Below are 17,210 nucleotides of genomic sequence, written 5' to 3'. Positions count from 1 at the left end.
TAACCCAACCTGTTACAAACCCGACCTGAAATCAACCCGACTTATTATTGACCTGAACTAAATTCAACCCGACTTGTTATTGACCCGACCTTAATTTTACTAGACCTATTACTAACCCGACCAAAAAATTCAACCCAATCTGTCACTAACCCAACTCAAAATCAACACGCACGACTTGTTATTGACCCAACCTAAATTCAACCCAAATTGTTCCCTGACCCGATTTCAAATCACCTTAAATGCAATTTAGACCATCTTATTATTGTTGATCAAAGCATTTTGTTTAGGGAGACCAAGTCAGTCCAGGTCAGCAAAAGAAAGGAGCATCATCCTCAAATTTAAGAGTTAAATATAGTATATATTTGTTGTATGGTCAAAGGAGATAATTATCTTCCTATATTATAGATTATAGTTCCCTAGTATATATTGCCATATATATTATAGTAAAAAAAAATAATTAACTTGATAACAATGATAATTATCTATTTATAGTTAGTTGAATCCAAATATGACCTAACTTGGAAATGACCTGACCTGATTGTAACCTGCAAATTATTGACTTAAACATAACCCGCCCTGAATCCGAGAATGACCCGACTTGAAAATGACCCAACCTAAACCTGACTTGAAACCGAAAATGACCCGAGTTGAAAATGAACCGACCTGATTATGACCCATAAATTATTGACTTTAACCGAACCCGACTTGCACCCGAGAATGACCCGAATTGAAAATGACCCGACCTGATTATAACCCGCAAATTATTGACTTGAACCGAATCCGACTCAAATCCGAGAATGACCCGACCTGATTATAACCAGAAATTATTGATTTGAATCGAACTCGACTCGAACCCAAGAATTACCCTAACCCGTTTTACCCAGTGAAAACCCGAATTAAACCCGACCAATTATTTACCCGACCCGAATGTAACCCGACCTGTTATTAACCCGACCCAAACCCGATAAGAAGTATGACCCGACTAAACCATGACCCTACCCAAATTAAACCCAACCCGCGTTATAGAATTAATTCGAATTGATCAGACCCGAGTTGACTCGACCCACTCTTACCGACCCAGACCCGACCCGTTTACCCGAATTGACAGCTCTACCCAAAATCTCCAAAATTTCTCAAAAAGCGTGGATATTAGTCTTCAATTTTGGAATTTTTTGACTTTTTTCACCCAGAAATAAAAATTGCCGAAATGTTTACCATGGTCCCTAATACCCTCCGAAAGTCCAATTGGCTAGGTGGAACCATCCAATTTGCCTAAACGACCAATTTGCCGGTTTAAATTAAACCTTGCACTGATTTCATTAACTCAAGCCTAGCATGAACATTTATGACAACATATAATGATCAAATATTATTCCAAACGACATTATATGACCCCGATATCTATCCCCTAAAATCTCAATGGTTTTCGACACTGAGCCCCGAAACATTCTAAATTTCTCAAAAAGCGTGGATATTACCCTTGAATTTTGGAATTTTTTGACTTTTTTTTTTCGCCTGGATATAAAAATTGCCGAAATGTTTACCATGGTCGCTAATACCCTCCGGAAGTCCAATTGTGTGGGTGGAACCATCCAATTTGCCTTTAAACGACCAATAATTTACCGATTTACAACTTGCATCGATTTCATTAATTCAAGCCTACCACGAACTTTTATGACAACAAATAATGATCATATATGGTTCCAAACGACATTATATGACCCCGAGATGTATATCCAAGAATTTCAAGACTTTTCGACACCGGGCCTCGAATACTCCAAAAATTCTCAAAAAGCGTGGATATAGCCTTCAATTTATGAATTTTTTGACTTTTTTTGGCCCGGGAATAAAAATTTCCAAAATGTTTACCATGGTCCCTAATACCCTCCGGAATTCCAATTGGCTAGGTGGAACCATCCAATTTGCCTTTAATCGACCAATTTATCGGTTTACAACTTGCGCCGATTTCATTAACTCAAGAATACCAAAAACATTTATGACAACATATATTAATCATTTATGGTTCCAAACGGCATTATATGACCCCAGATATGTCCCTTATAATCTAAAGGCTTTTCGACACCGGGCCTCGAGACCTCCGAAATTTCTCAAAAAACGTGGATTAGCTTTCAATTTTGGAATTTTTTTACTTTTTTTCGCCCGAAAATAAAAATTGCTGAAATGTTTACCATGGTCCCTAATACCTTTCGGGAGTCCAATTGGGTGGGTGGAAACATCCAATTTTCCTTTAAACGGCCAATTTATCGGTTTACAACTTGCACCGATTTCATTAATTCAAGCCTACCATGAACATTTATGACAACATATATTGATTATATATGGTTCCAAAAGACATTATATGACCACAAGATGTATTCCTCAGAATTTCAAGACTTTTCAACTCCTAGCCCCGAATACTCCAAAAATTCTCAAAAAGCGTGGATAATAGACTTCAATTTATGAATTTTTTTTACTTTTTTTGCCTGGAATTAAAAATTGCCGCAATGTTTACCATTGTCACTAATACCCACCAGGAGTCGAATTGGGTGGATAAAACCATCCAATTTGCCTTTAAACGGCCAATTTACCAGTTTACAACTTGCGCCGATTTCATTAACTCAAGTATACCAAAAACATTTATGACAACATATAATGACCATATATGGCTCCAAACGACATTATATTACCCCGAGATGTATCCCCTATAACCTAAAGACTTTTCGACATAGGACCTCGAAACCTCCAAAATTTCTAAAAAAAACTTGGATACTAGCCTTCAATTTTAGAATTTTTTTTTACTTTTTTCGCCCGAAAATAAAAATTACCAAAATGTTTACCATGATCCCTAATAACCTCCGGGAGTCTAATTGGGTGGGTGGAACAATCCTATTTGCCTTTAAACGGCCAATTTACCGATTTACAACTTGCACCGATTTAATTAACTCAAGCCTACTACGAACATTTATGACACCATATAATAATCATATATGGTTCCAAACGGCATTATATGACCTCGAGATGTATCCTATAAAATCTCAAAACTTTTCGATACCGGATCTCGAAACATCCCAAATTTCTCAAAAAGCTTGGATTTCAATTATGGAATTTTTTTGACTTTTTTCGCCTGGAAATAATAATTGCCGAAATGTTTACCATGGTCCCTTATACCCTCCGGGAGTCCAATTGGGTGGGTGGAACCATCAAATGTGCCTTTAAACGACCAATTTACAGGTTTACAACTTGCACCGATTTCATTAACTCAAGCCTACCAAGAACATTTATAGAAACAAATAATGAGCATATATGGTTCCAAACGGCATTATCTGACCCAGAGATATATCCCCTAGAATTTCAAAACTTTTCGACAACGGTCCCCGAAGCCTCCTAAATTTCTCAAAATGTGTGGATATTGGCCTTCAATTTTGGAATTTTTTGACTTTTTTCGGCCGAAAATAAAATTTTCGATTTGTTTACCATGGTCCCGAATACCCTCTGAGAATCCAGTTGGGTGGATGGAATAATCCAATTTGCCTTTAAATGGCCAATTTACCGGTATACAATTTGTACCGATTTCATTAACTCAAGCCTACCACGAACATTTATGACAAAATATAATGATTATATATGATTCCAAACGGTATTATATGATCCCGAGATGTATCCCTTTAATTTTCGAGGCTTTTCGACACCGGGGCTCGAACTCTCCAAAATTTCTCAAAAAGTGTGGATACTAGCTAACCTTTAATTTTGTAATTTTTTGACTTTTTCGCCCGAAAATAAAAAATTGTCTTATTATTTACCATGGTCACTAATACCCTCCGGGAATCCAATTGGGTGGGTGGAACCATCCAATTTGTCTATAGACGGCCAATTTACCGGTTTACAACTTTCACCGTTTTAATTAATTCAAGCGTACTACGAACATTTATGACAACATATAATGATCATATATATGGTTCAACGACATTATATGACCCCGAGATGTATCCCTTAAAATTAAAAGGCTTTTTGACACCGGGCCCCGAAACCTGCAAAATTTCTCAAAAACGTGGATCTTAGCCTTCAATTTTGGAATTTTTTTGACTTTTTTAGCCCGGAAATAAAAATTGCCAAATGTTTACCATGGTCCCTAATACCCTCCGGGAGTCCAATTGGGTGGGTGAAACCATCCAATTTGCTTTTACACGGCCAATTTACCGGTTTACAACTTGCATATATAGATTTTTTAAACTCAAGCCTACCACGAACATTTTTGACAACAAATATATATTGATCATATATGGTTCTAAACGACATTATATGACTCTGAGATGTATTCCCTAGAATCTCAAGGCTTTACGATACCAGGCTCCGAAACCTCCAAAATTTCTCAAAAAGCGTGGATATTAACCTTTATTTTTGGAATTTTTAGACTTTTTTCGCCCGAAAATAATAATTGACGAAATGTTTACCATGATCCCTAATACCCTTCGGGAGTCCAATTCGGTGGATGGAACCATTTAATTTGCCTTTAAACGACCTATTTTTACCGGTTTATAACATGCACTGATTTCATTAAATCAAGCCTACCACGAAAATTTATGACAACATATAATGATCATATATGGTTCCAAACATCATTATATGACCCCGAGATGTATTTTCTAGAATCTCGAGGCTTTTCGACAGCATGCCCCGAAACCTCCAAAATTTTTCAAAAAGCGTGGAATAAGCCTTCAAATTTTGAATTTTTTTGACATTTTTTCGCCCGCAAATAAAATTGACGAAAATTTTCCCATGTTTCCTAATACCCTTCGGGAGTCCAATTGGGTGGATGGAACCATCCAATTTTCCTTTAAACGACCAATTTACCGGTATACAACTTGCACCGATTTCATTAACTCAAGCCTACCACGAACATTTATGACAACATATATGATGATTATTTATGCTTCCAAACGACATTATATGCCCCCAAAATGCATCCCTTTATTTTTCGAGACTTTTCGACACCGAGCCTCAAAATCTCCAAAAATTCTCAAAAAGCGTGGATTAGCCTTCAATTTTGGAATTTTTCGACTTTTATTCGCCCGGAAATAAAAATTGCCGGATGTTTACCATGGTCACTTATACTCTCCGAGAGTCCAATTGGGTTGGTGGAACCATCCAATTTGCCTTTAAACGACCAATTTATCGGTTTACAACTTGCACGGTTTTCATTAACTCAAGCATACCACGAACATTTATGACAACATATAATGATCATATATGGTTCCAAAAGGCATTATATGACCCGGATGTATCCCCTAAAATATCAAGACTTTTCTACACTGGGTCCCGAAACCTCCAAATTTTTTCAAAAAACGTGGATATATATATTAGCCTTCAATTTTGGAATTTTTTGACTTTTTTTCGCCCGGAAATAAAAATTTCCGAAATGTTTACTATGGTCCCTAATACATTCCAGGAGTCTAATTGGGTGGTGTGGAACCATTCAATTTGTTGTTAAACAACCAATTTACTGGTTTACAACTAGCACCGATTTCATTATTTCAAGCCTACCACGAACATTTATGACAACAAATAATGATCATATTTGGTTCCAAACGGCATTATATGACCCCGAGATGTATCCCCTAAAATTCAAGACTTTTCTACACCGGGCCTTGAAACCTCCAAAATTTTTCAAAAAAACGTGGATATTAGCCTTCTATTTTGGAATTTTTTGACTTTTTTTCGTCCGGAAATAAAAATTGCCGAAATGTTTACCATGGTTCCTAATACATTCCAGGAGTCTAATTGAGTGTGTGGAACCATCCAATTTGCTGTTAAATGACCAATTTACCGGTTTACAAATTGCACCGATTTCATTAATTCAAGTCTATCACAAACATTTATGACAACAAATAATGATTGTATATGGTTCCAAACGGCATTATATGACCCTGAGATGTATCCATAGAATTTCAAGACTTTTCGACACCGGGCCCCAAAACTTCCAAAAATTTTTGACCTTTTTCTTCCCGAAAATAAAAATTGCCGAAATATTTACCATGGTCCTTAATATCCTACGGAAGTCCAATTGGGTGTGTGGAACCATCCAATTTTCTGTTAAACGACCAATTTACCGGTTTACAACTTGCACCGATTTACCGGTTTACAATGACCAATTTAATTATCTTGGATCAAACCCGACTTGAACCGAAATTGACCCTAACTCGTTTTAACCCTTCAAAACCCGAATTTAACCCGACTTGTTACTAACCTGACCTTAATTCATCCCGACCCGTTCCTAACCCGGCCCGACCTTAACCCAACCTATTACAAACCCGACCAGAAATCAACCGACTTGTTATTGAACTGACCCATACTCAACCTGAATTATTATTTGGTCCGACTCGAATTTTACCAGACCTATTACTTACCCAACCCAAAAATTCAACCCAATCTGTTACTAACCCGACTCGAAATTAACACGACTTGTTATTGACCCGACCTAAATTCAACCTAAATTGCTCCCCGACCCGATTTCAAATCACCTTAAATGCAATTTAGACCACATTATTATTATTGTTGATCAAAGCATTTTGTCTAGGGAGACCAAGTCGGTCCAGGCCAACAAAAGAAATGAGCATCATCCTCAAATTTAAGAGTTAAATATAGTATATATTTATTGTATGGTCAAAGGAGATAATTATCTTCCTAAATTATAGAATATAGTTCTGTAGTATATTGTCATATATATTATAGTAAAAGGAAATAATTAGCTTGATAAAAATGATAATGATCTATTTATAGTTAGTTGAACCCGAAAACGACCTGACTTAGAAATGACCCGACCTGATTGTAACCTGCAAATTATGACTTGAACATAACCTGACTTGAATCCGAAAATGACCCGACTTGAAAATGACCTAACCTGATTATAACCCGCAAATTATTGACTTGAACTGAACCCGACTTGAACCCGAGAATGACTCGACTTGAAAATGACCCGACCTGATCATAATCTGCAAATTATTGACTTGAACCGAACCCGGCTCAAACCCGAGAATGACCCGATCTAATTCTAGCCCGTGAATTATTGACTTGAACCGAACTCGACTCAAACCCGAGAATTACCCTAACCCGTTTTAACTCGTGAAAACCCAAATTAAACCCGACCTATTGTTCACCCGACCCGAATGTAACCCGACCTGTTATTAACTCGACCTAAACCCGACCCAATCCCGATAAGAAGTATGACCCGACTCAAGCATGACCAAACCCAAACCCGACCCGCACAGGTTTTGAAATTAATCTGAATTGACCTGACCCGAGTTAACCAGACCCATTCTTACCCCGATCCAAACCCGACCCGTTTATCCGAATTAACAGTAACACATAGTACTAGTTTTATTTTTAGTGAACACGTATGCCTATTATTATATAGAGAAAAGATAATGTGATTTGTCTCTACCTTCATGATTGCTTAAGTTCATAATCATGATTAAGAATCTTGTTGGCAAGCGATTACTTCATTCCTATGTATAGCATTTTAGTCCACAACTAACCAAACATCATTTTCGATCATAAATCATAACAATCGATTTTAAATAACTAGGCATAAAGAGAGCGACACTACAGATGGAAAACATGTTGTTCAGATTGTGTTTAATTTGTGATTAAAAAAATTACTTTGGTGATGAATTTTATATGAATAATTAACAAATAGTTTTCATTTTGAAATTGAGCTCAATTCCATTATTTTTGGATAAACTTGAACTTTATACGTTGTCTAACATTTACATTATTATCCACCAAAGTTACACTATTATTAGCAAATATGGTCTTATTCAAATCAATTGTCAATTAATTAAGGGTTTGTTTACATTTAGTAAGCAGAGCTGAACTAAACTGAACTAATTGGAGCTGAACTGAATTGAAATGAACAGATTGGAGCTGACTTGAATTGAACTAAACTGAGCTGAAATGTATATTTTATGAGAGAAGGAAATTAGGAGTTGAACTGACCTCATGAACTAATTGGAGCTGAACTGAACTAATTGGAGCTGAATTGAAGTGAACTGATTGGAGTTGAATTGAAGTGAACTGATTGGAGCTGAACTGAACTGAAATTAAGCTTAAATAAATAGGCCATAACTTATTAATACAAAATTACAAATCAATCAAAAAGATTAGTCACAGCTTAAATGTCAGGCAAATTCAAGTAGGATAAGTTGGATTAATAAGCATGGAGATAAAATGTATTTTTATACTTTATATATGTTACTATAGTATTAGTGGAATCACACAAAATGAGAAGAAAATTTTAGGGTCTGATCTATGAATTGAGTTGAACTGAACTGAATATTATATGAGAGAAGGAAATTAGGGCATGTTCACATTTACTGAATTGAGCTGAACAAATTGGATTGGAGCTAAATTGAACTGAACTGGACTGATTGGAACTGAACTGAACTGAATAGAGCTGAAATGAATATTTTATGAGAGAAGGAAATTAGGAGTTAAACTGAACTAATTAGAGCTAAACTGACTGAACTAAACTGCACTACACTGAAATTAAGCTGAAGTGAACAGGCCCTAAGAATTGAACTAAACTGAAATGAACTTATTGAAACTGAATTGAAAATAATTTGAAGAGAACAGATCCTTAGGCACATTAAAAATTGATTTTAGCACACCTCTATGTGAGAAAGCGTTGAAAATTGTTCTCTCACAATAGATATGCCAAAATCAAGTTTTGATGTGAGGAGTGATCGATAACAAGCTGATTTAAGCTCAAACTTAACTGAAATTGATTTGCTTATCTCATATTAGATAAGTTACATCCAAGCCCAAGCCCTTTAGGATCATAGTTCTCAAGTTAACTAAACTTAAAATTTGACTTCAGTCATTCAAAATTTTTTCATGTAATTAATTGTTAATTAAATTCATTGCTCGAGTTGTATGAGTTTGTAAACTTTTGTCATTTTTTTTTTATCATTATTAATGAGAAAAAAATATTAATATGTTGTCCATTTATGGGTATTTTATGGAATAATAATCATTTGACAATCTAAAAAAGAAAATAAGAATTAATAATGTACCACCAAAAAGAACAGTTGCATAAAATTGTGATCTCTTTTCATTTTTTCTACACATTTTAGGGAAAGGTTGGTTGCATGTTAAAACTTAAGAGAACAACTATATATAATAACACGTCTCTTTTATTTTTATTTTTTTTTCCTTTTGTACTTCTCTGGATCCATCATTTGTAAATTTTTTTTGGTATTTTATTGAAAATAAAATTCTAAATCAAAAGTTTTATTGAAAACAAAACTCTAAAATAACCTTTTTATCCTACTAATTTATTCAAATTTTATTGAAAATAGAACTCTAAAATAACTTTTATATCTTTTTTATTCTATTTGTCTTTTTCCTATTCTTAAAAAAATATTCAAATAATTTTTACGTGTTAAATTATTAATTAATTGTCGCTTATGTGGCGCGACACTTGACAAAAAGTTAGAATGCCAAGTGTCGTTGTCTCGTGAGCTGGCTAAAAGTTTAACTTTATATATTTGTTATATGATACAATAATAATTATAATAATTGCTAAAAGTTTAAAATAACCAAATCAAAATCCCCACTTTATAAATAAAAAATACAAAATTTGTAAAAATTCGAGATATGTCATTACGTATCACAAAAAAAAAAAAAAGGTTTAGAGTTTTTACAAAGTAAAATATCTTTGAAAATCCAACGGAATTTCCCGCTATCATATCAGAAAAAATTACGCGCAAATATTATTGCTGATCTAATTGAAACTCCCATTATTAAATCATGATATATTAAGCATCATATCACTAAAGATCCTATAAAAAAAATCATCATTTGAATCATACAAAAATTGCACAAAATATCACCAAAGATCTATGTCACTATTTACAAGGTTAAGTAAAATGACTAAAATCCAAGACAACTTCAAGGCTAAAAAATGAAAATGAAAATGAAAAAAATAATGTTGTCAAAAAAGTTAAAAATAGCCTTTTTCTGTAAAATATTCCTATAAAAGCATCCAAATAAGAACACAAAACTTCAGGTGACCGAAGCGAGAGGTTTGGAAGCAGCTTTTTGTGGGATATTACCAACAACTTCAGAGAGAGAGAAAAAAAATAAACAAAAAATTGAAGAAAAAAGTAGTAGTAAGAACGTTCAACAATGGCGAATATTAATGTTTTAGCAAAATATTAAAATAAAAAAATATTGAATTTTTAAACAATAAAAACTAAGGGGGGAAATAATTTTTTAAAATAATCAACATCATCTCCTTATTTTTTCCCCTTCTTATATCTTCTCCTCCATTTCCGCTGTCTCTCTCATTGAAATCTTCAAAATATTAATTGATTCTATTAAAAGGGTTTCTTTATTTCTTGAAGAATTTATCTGGGTTTGTTTCAATTTTTGAAATGATCATCAATAAAGTTCAGAAATCAATTAAAATTCTTGGATTCTGAAAAACCTGCAAAATTTCAGTTTTTTTTGGTTTTTGCTCTTTAACGATCATATTTCCTGTTTTTTTCGCCTGATGGTGTCAATGGAATCAGAGGGAATGTTGCCATTTTCGGTGGTTTCTGTTGTTGAAGATGTTCTTAGACAGCATGGAACTCGATTGAGCGACATCGATTTCGCTTCAAGAAAAGCAGAGGAAGCTTGTATGATTTCATTCCTCATTCTTGATTACATATATTCATATTGTTTGGGTTTATTAGCATCATATATTATGATTGATAATAATGTAGGTTGAATTTTATGATTGATTATTGTGAAGGATACTAAAACTATTGAATTATTGCTGGGATTCTCACATAATGCCTGTTAAATGAGAGACAATCACTATTTAGATGAATTTGGATTAATATGCAAATGCATATCCAATTTTGATCATTTTTTTTTTGGGTGGGGTGTTGATATTGGGTTTTAAATTGGACCTTCTTTGTAATATTGTGATTAAGGATGATGTTTAAGACTCATAAGGGGAGCTAATTTTGTAGCATGGAGACGATATGAGGCGGCGAGGTGGCTAAGGAAGATAGTGGGGGTTGTATGTTCAAAAGATTTGCCTGCTGAGCCATCTGAAGAAGATTTCAGACTTGGGTTGAGGAGTGGGATAGTCCTTTGTACAGCAATCAACAGGGTTCAACCTGGTGTTGTTCCAAAGGTATTTAGCATTCAATAAATCTTTGTTATATTAGATATTAATTCTGTATTATTTGTATGTTATGTTTATGTTACATGCACACATTACATGTTTTCTGGTGTTTCTAGGTGGTAGAAGCTCCAAATGATACCGTGATCATCCCTGATGGCGCGGCTTTAATGGCCTACCAATACTTTGAAAATGTGAGAAACTTCCTAGTTGCTGTAGAAGAGTTGGGACTTCCTACTTTTGAGGCATCTGATTTAGAACAGGTTAGTCTCTCAATTATACTTGGGATTGAAATAAACCACACTTCTCAATATTAAGTCTTATGCAATAAAGTCGAAATGACTCAAGAGATTGTCAAACATAGAATTTGCCCCCTCTTAAGCTCTTATGAATAGAGACTGACATATATAGAATTTGATTATAGATGATGTGTGCCTTTTTTAAGATGTAAATTTTGCTTGCTAGAGTACTAATATCTACTTTTGGTTTACAACTATAATGGCTAGGGTGGTAAAACAGGAAGGATTGTGAGTTGTGTTCTTGCTTTAAAATCTTTTAGCGAGTGGAAGATTGCAGGAGGTAACGGAACTTGGAAATATTCAGGAAACTTCAAAACACCCAGTTCTACCAGCTCTACTGGCAAAACTGTTGTTAGAAAGAATTCAGAACCCTTCATGAATTCAATTTCTAGGACTTCATCAATAAGTGAGAAGTCTCTAGACACCGAACAGTGCAGTGATCTTGGTGTAGATTTAAGTGACACGGTTAGTGCTTATATATGATTATTTGTTTGGTATTTATTCTGAAGGAAGAAGCAAATATAAAAAAAAAACATTTAATTTTTATCTACAGAGTAACACTCGTTCCTTAAATATGATGATTCGTGCACTTCTAATTGATAAGAAGCAAGAAGAAATCCCAAATGTAAGTTTTCTTTGAGCTAATTGAAATATTTTGATGGGACTAATGATGAACAACCTAAATATTCTCAAAATCAGTGTTTGATAGAGATCAATATTTCAAACATTTGACTTATGTTTTTTACTGAGTTCACACTCTTGCTAGTCCTGTGATTGCATCAAACTCCTGTTTTTTGTAATTATTTGATCTCCTACTAATTTTCAGATTGTTGAATCCATGCTCAGCAAAGTCATGGAAGAGTTTGAATGTCGCTTAGCAAGTCAAGCTGAATCTGTAAGTAGCTCATAGTTGTCAGCGTGCTGCAATGTACTAGACTAAGAGTAGTGTTATTGCAAAGCCTCTCCTTCCCTTGAAATCTTATTCTTTTGAATGGTGACCTACTATATATATGTATAGTATAGTATGATCACATCATTTGATAGAACTGTCTCATTTTGTTAAAATTCATTTTACTTAGATGTCTAGTTGTATAAAACTAGAAAAATTAAGATCAAAATTAAGTTTTGCAACTTCGCAGGAGAAAGCTGCTCCAGAAGCAATGTCAGTTTCTGGACAAAACACATCTCCTGCCGAGTCCCTTAAGAAAGAAACAGAGGTAAACTATGAATTGGAATACAATTTGATGACTATGATCTTGAGTTGTTGAAAATTTTCTCATACATATATGAATATTTTAAAGAATCATGATGACAATGCCACCAACAACATTAATGAGCCAGAGCAAGTTAATGAAAGTGAAGATATTCAGAGTTGTGTCCCATATGCAGCGCCTAAAAGCAAGTTCAGGAAGCATGATGAACATTTTGAGAGGCAGGAGAGTAATATCCAGGTAATTGAAAGTAATATGTTTCATTGAAGTCCTTTGTTTTTTTTTAAAAAAATACATGTTTTAATCATTTCTTTTCTAGGATTTAAAACAAATTGTCCACACTACAAAAGAAAGCATGAGGTTATTGCAAATGAGATATCATGAAGAGTTCAGCAATCTAGGTATGATTACTGATATTTTGGTGTGATGAATCAACGTGTTAATTGTTAAGGAACTAATTGACTCCCTATGAACATTATCTTTGTATCCTAACAAATTGTTTTGATAGGTAAGCACCTCCAGAGTCTTACTCATGCTGCCTCAGGATATCAGAGAGTTCTTCAAGAAAACCGCAAGCTGTACAACCTAGTGCAAGATCTAAAAGGTATGATGGACACGAGAAAAAAGTCTAGCCTGATCTCCCCATTTCTAATTAGTTCTGATTAAGAGAAACTTTTTTCCTTTTGAACCATAGGGAACATCAGGGTGTATTGTCGAGTGCGTCCATTCCTTCCTGGCCAAGCTAATGGTTTTACCACTGTGGATCACATTGAAGAAGGGAACATTACTCTTATGAACCCAGCAAAATATTGTAAAGACGGAAAGAAATCCTTCAATTTTAACAAGGTTTTTGGACCTGAATCAACACAAGGTTAGTTGCATTACCATTTGATATTTTTGGTTATATCCTAAACATTTTGGAATTGATCTCAGCATCATATTCTTACATCTTACTGCAGCTGAGGTGTATACGGACATGCAACCTCTTATTAGGTCTTGTCTTGATGGTTACAATGTCTGCATCTTTGCATATGGGCAAACCGGATCTGGAAAGACTTACACAATGGTAAATGCTAAATTGATTCAACCATTCAACTGATGGTTTTCTGTACATTATATTCTTACTAATGCTAAACTTCTGCTATTATATAGAGTGGACCAGACAATCTTACAGAAGAAACATATGGGGTGAACTACCGAGCTTTGAATGATTTGTTCTGTCTAGCAGAAGAAAGAAAAGCCACTTTCACTTACGAGGTTTCTGTTCAGATGATGGAGATATATAATGAGCAAGTCAGAGATCTTCTAGCTACTGACGGATCAAACAAGAAATATCCTTTCCTTGTCTTCTTTTACGTCTTGTTTTCTCTTTTCAATTTATGATGATTTTATGATTTTCATTTGCCAAATGTCTACTGCCATTACACATCTATGTTATTCCTTAATGCTTTAATTACGTTAGAGATTCGTAACAGCTCTCAGAATGGGATAAATGTACCAGATGCAAGTAGGTTACCAGTCTCAACAACAGCTGATGTACTTAGTTTGATGAATCTTGGTCATAAGAATCGCGCAGTGAGCTCAACAGCTATGAATGACCGAAGCAGTCGCTCTCACAGGTAAACTTGCTATTACATATTCATACTCTAAAATTAACATTACAATTTCAAACAACTCTTAAAATTGTATGTTTTCAGTTGCATGACAGTTCATGTCCAAGGGAAAGACTTGGCTTCAGGAGCTGCTTTACGAGGTTGTATGCATCTTGTTGATCTCGCTGGAAGTGAAAGGGTTGACAAATCAGAGGTGACAGGGGATCGATTGAAGGAAGCACAGCATATCAACAAGTCCCTTGCTGCGTTAGGAGATGTAATTGCTTCACTTTCTACGAAAAATGCACATGTTCCTTACAGAAACAGTAAACTCACGCAATTGCTCCAGGACTCCCTAGGTAAATTTGTTTCGTTCTTTTTACCTTATAAGTATAAAAAAAAAACTAAGTACCGCTAATTTTCAATAAGTTCAAATGAGACTTGATTCCATACAAATTAAGTTTTGGTTAGCTATTAAGTTCCCATAAATTCAAATCATGGTTTTGAGGTGAAATGAACCTAGCCTTGTGGGGTTCACTACTTAAAGAGGCTTAATCTCCTGTTTCATTTTTTTCTGTTAAATCTGAAGTCCTGTATTTTTATTTCAACAGGAGGACAAGCGAAAACATTGATGTTTGTTCACATAAGTCCAGAGGCAGACGCCCTTTCAGAGACGATCAGTACACTTAAGTTTGCTGAGCGTGTATCAACCGTGGAGCTTGGTGCTGCTCGAGCAAACAAAGAAACTGCAGATACAAAAGACTTAAAAGAGCAGGTTTTTACAGTTCCCTTGTCCTCTTGATTTTCTTCCATTTAACTTGCAATCTCTGAATTAACAGTTGAAGCATTCTATTATTTTGTGTAAGGTTTCCAATCTCAAAGCAGCTTTAGCCAGGAAGGAAGAAGAAATGGAGCATCTTACTCGTTCAGTAACAAGCACTCCAGAAACAACAAATGTAAGATCTACTGCTTCTTCACCTACTCGTCCATCCTCTCGATCAAGAGACCTTTTAGGTGGTCGAAAGAGTCTAGTGCAGGATGTCAGTAACACCAAGGTAGGTTACTTTTTTCTGCACACCAACAAGGCTGCAAAAATAACATTTTATCAGCAACTTTGTTAACCTATATAACAGATTTTAACATAAATCAATAACATTGTTTATCATAAAATGATTCTTTGATAAGGAATCACAGCTGATTAATTAAAATCTGTGGTTTAAAGGTGAAAAACAACTCATCGAAGCCACGAAGGAGAAGCTTGGATCCAAATGATCTCTTATCAAATAACTCTATTTGGCCACCCCTTATTGTCAACAAAGCAGAACAGAAGAATCTGACTGCAGGAGATTGGATGGAAAAGGTGATGATGAAGCAAAGTAAAGTAGATAGAAGTAGGTCTGTAGTAGAAAACTTAGTGGATGAAAACATGAAGCCTTCTGAGAACTGTCATCCTGATGATAGCAATACTTTGAAGCAATCTTTCGATATCTTGGTAACCGAAAAAAAGGATTGCCAAGATAACGACTCACAACTTAGTATATGTGACTTGCTTACTCCTGACAGCATTGATGAGCTTGAGATAGCAACCAGTGACTCTTCTGAGCAAGACTTTCAAGTTCTTCTTCCAAGAACAGCAAGCTTGCCTAATGTTATAGGATCAAAAATCAAGAAACCTACCCCAATAAAGGCATCTAAGAGCCCGGAAAAGAGGTATCTTGACAGTTTGTCATTGTTATATACTTTCATTAGTAACAATTTTCATTGATGCAGTCCTTAGAAAAGTTCATACAGTTTCGCGTTTACAAATCTAATATAATGTCTTTTTGCTATGATTAGGAGTTTGATACCTATGCCACCCATGAGAAGATTATCGAATGGGGTGAATACACCGGCAATCAAGAATGGAAGACAGGCGGTGTATGTGAAGAGAAAATCAGGGAATGCAAAGTGATGAGTAACTAGCTAATTATGCTATGCATATATTATGTGATGATGGCTTGTCATCCTCCATATAATTTTTTTTAGTAGTTAGAAGAGGGAGGGTGAAGGAGTTGAGAAAAAGGCTTCTTTTTTTATTTGATTTTGCAGTGCAAAAATGGCAACTATTTCAGTTACCTGATGCATGATTTTGGTGGTGATGGGTTCAAGTATATGCAGTCCTGCCAAAAATGGCCCAAATTGATGGTGATTGTCTTTTGTTGTGTTACATTGTGTATATGGGTGTTTGATTCAAATGACCCTAAGCGAAGGTTTGATTTTGTTAGTTCTACCAAAGACGAAAATCGAGTAAGGTATATATATAAACTATATACTTGTAGTACATATATCACATATATATGTCTTCTTGGATCAAAGATTTGATGCAATGAAAGTTAATGAAATTGTTGTACATTATATACTTTTTGATTGTGTTGTCCACTTCTTGGATCAAATTTATGTAATTTTCTTATGCCAATTTGACTCAAATGAAGCCTACCAACTTTAATTCGCTAAAACAAAATTCAAATTCAAGTTTGAATCTCTTGTCAAGTTGTCGATTTAAACAAAGTTTGTATCCCTACCTTATAAAAAAATATAAAATTATTCTTATGAATAGTGTGATGTAAAATTTATCCCTCCAAAAGTGTATTTACATATGTACAAGTTTTTATTAGTGAAAAGTATTTGGACAATTACATCCTCAAAAATATTTATTTACTTATTTTCTATCATAAATGTGTTTTTTTTTTTTTTTAAAAAAAAGTTGCTTTGGACAATTAGACCCCTAAACATAGTTGTTACATATCAGCAACTAAATTCATGATTTAAAGTCAAACCAAAAGAACTTTCTAATATAGCTAGTTATGGCGCGCGCATTAGTTGCCTTAGTTTGATTAAATGTCTTTTTTAGTAAATCTTAACACTTTAAAACAAATTAGACCCTTGTCATTTATTTCTA

At 34.6% G+C, this 17,210-nt stretch overlaps 1 protein-coding gene across 1 annotated transcript; it reads left to right on the top strand.

The window, feature by feature from the left end:
- The first annotated feature begins 9,571 nt into the window (after positions 1 to 9,571).
- Positions 9,572 to 16,880, top strand: LOC110708728 (kinesin-like protein KIN-14I). The gene is made up of 19 exons (XM_021886935.1): positions 9,572 to 10,676; positions 11,016 to 11,182; positions 11,290 to 11,433; positions 11,677 to 11,934; positions 12,023 to 12,094; positions 12,296 to 12,364; positions 12,609 to 12,686; positions 12,771 to 12,920; positions 13,000 to 13,081; positions 13,189 to 13,284; positions 13,375 to 13,551; positions 13,640 to 13,746; positions 13,833 to 14,011; positions 14,138 to 14,299; positions 14,378 to 14,631; positions 14,884 to 15,047; positions 15,139 to 15,327; positions 15,495 to 15,982; positions 16,109 to 16,880. The coding sequence occupies exons 1-19, from the start codon at positions 10,550 to 10,552 to the stop codon at positions 16,221 to 16,223; spliced, it is 3,078 nt and encodes a 1,025-aa protein (XP_021742627.1). The 5' UTR covers positions 9,572 to 10,549; the 3' UTR covers positions 16,224 to 16,880.
- The last annotated feature ends 330 nt before the right edge of the window (positions 16,881 to 17,210 follow it).

The sequence above is a fragment of the Chenopodium quinoa genome, unplaced genomic scaffold, assembly GCF_001683475.1.
Source record: "Chenopodium quinoa cultivar QQ74 unplaced genomic scaffold, ASM168347v1, whole genome shotgun sequence".
Taxonomy (NCBI): Eukaryota; Viridiplantae; Streptophyta; class Magnoliopsida; order Caryophyllales; family Amaranthaceae; genus Chenopodium; species Chenopodium quinoa.
The sequence above is the reverse complement of the archived record's forward strand: the minus strand, read 5'-3'. Positions and strand labels throughout refer to the sequence as shown.

Excerpts from the sequence above, each read along its gene's own strand:
- LOC110708728 (XM_021886935.1), top strand. The coding sequence starts at position 10,550 with ATGGTGTCAATGGAATCAGAGGGAATGTTGCCATTTTCGGTGGTTTCT. Across the intron at positions 11,935-12,022 it reads GTGTAGATTTAAGTGACACG|AGTAACACTCGTTCCTTAAA; the intron begins GTTAGTGCTTAT and ends TTTTATCTACAG. Across the intron at positions 15,328-15,494 it reads AGGATGTCAGTAACACCAAG|GTGAAAAACAACTCATCGAA; the intron begins GTAGGTTACTTT and ends TGTGGTTTAAAG.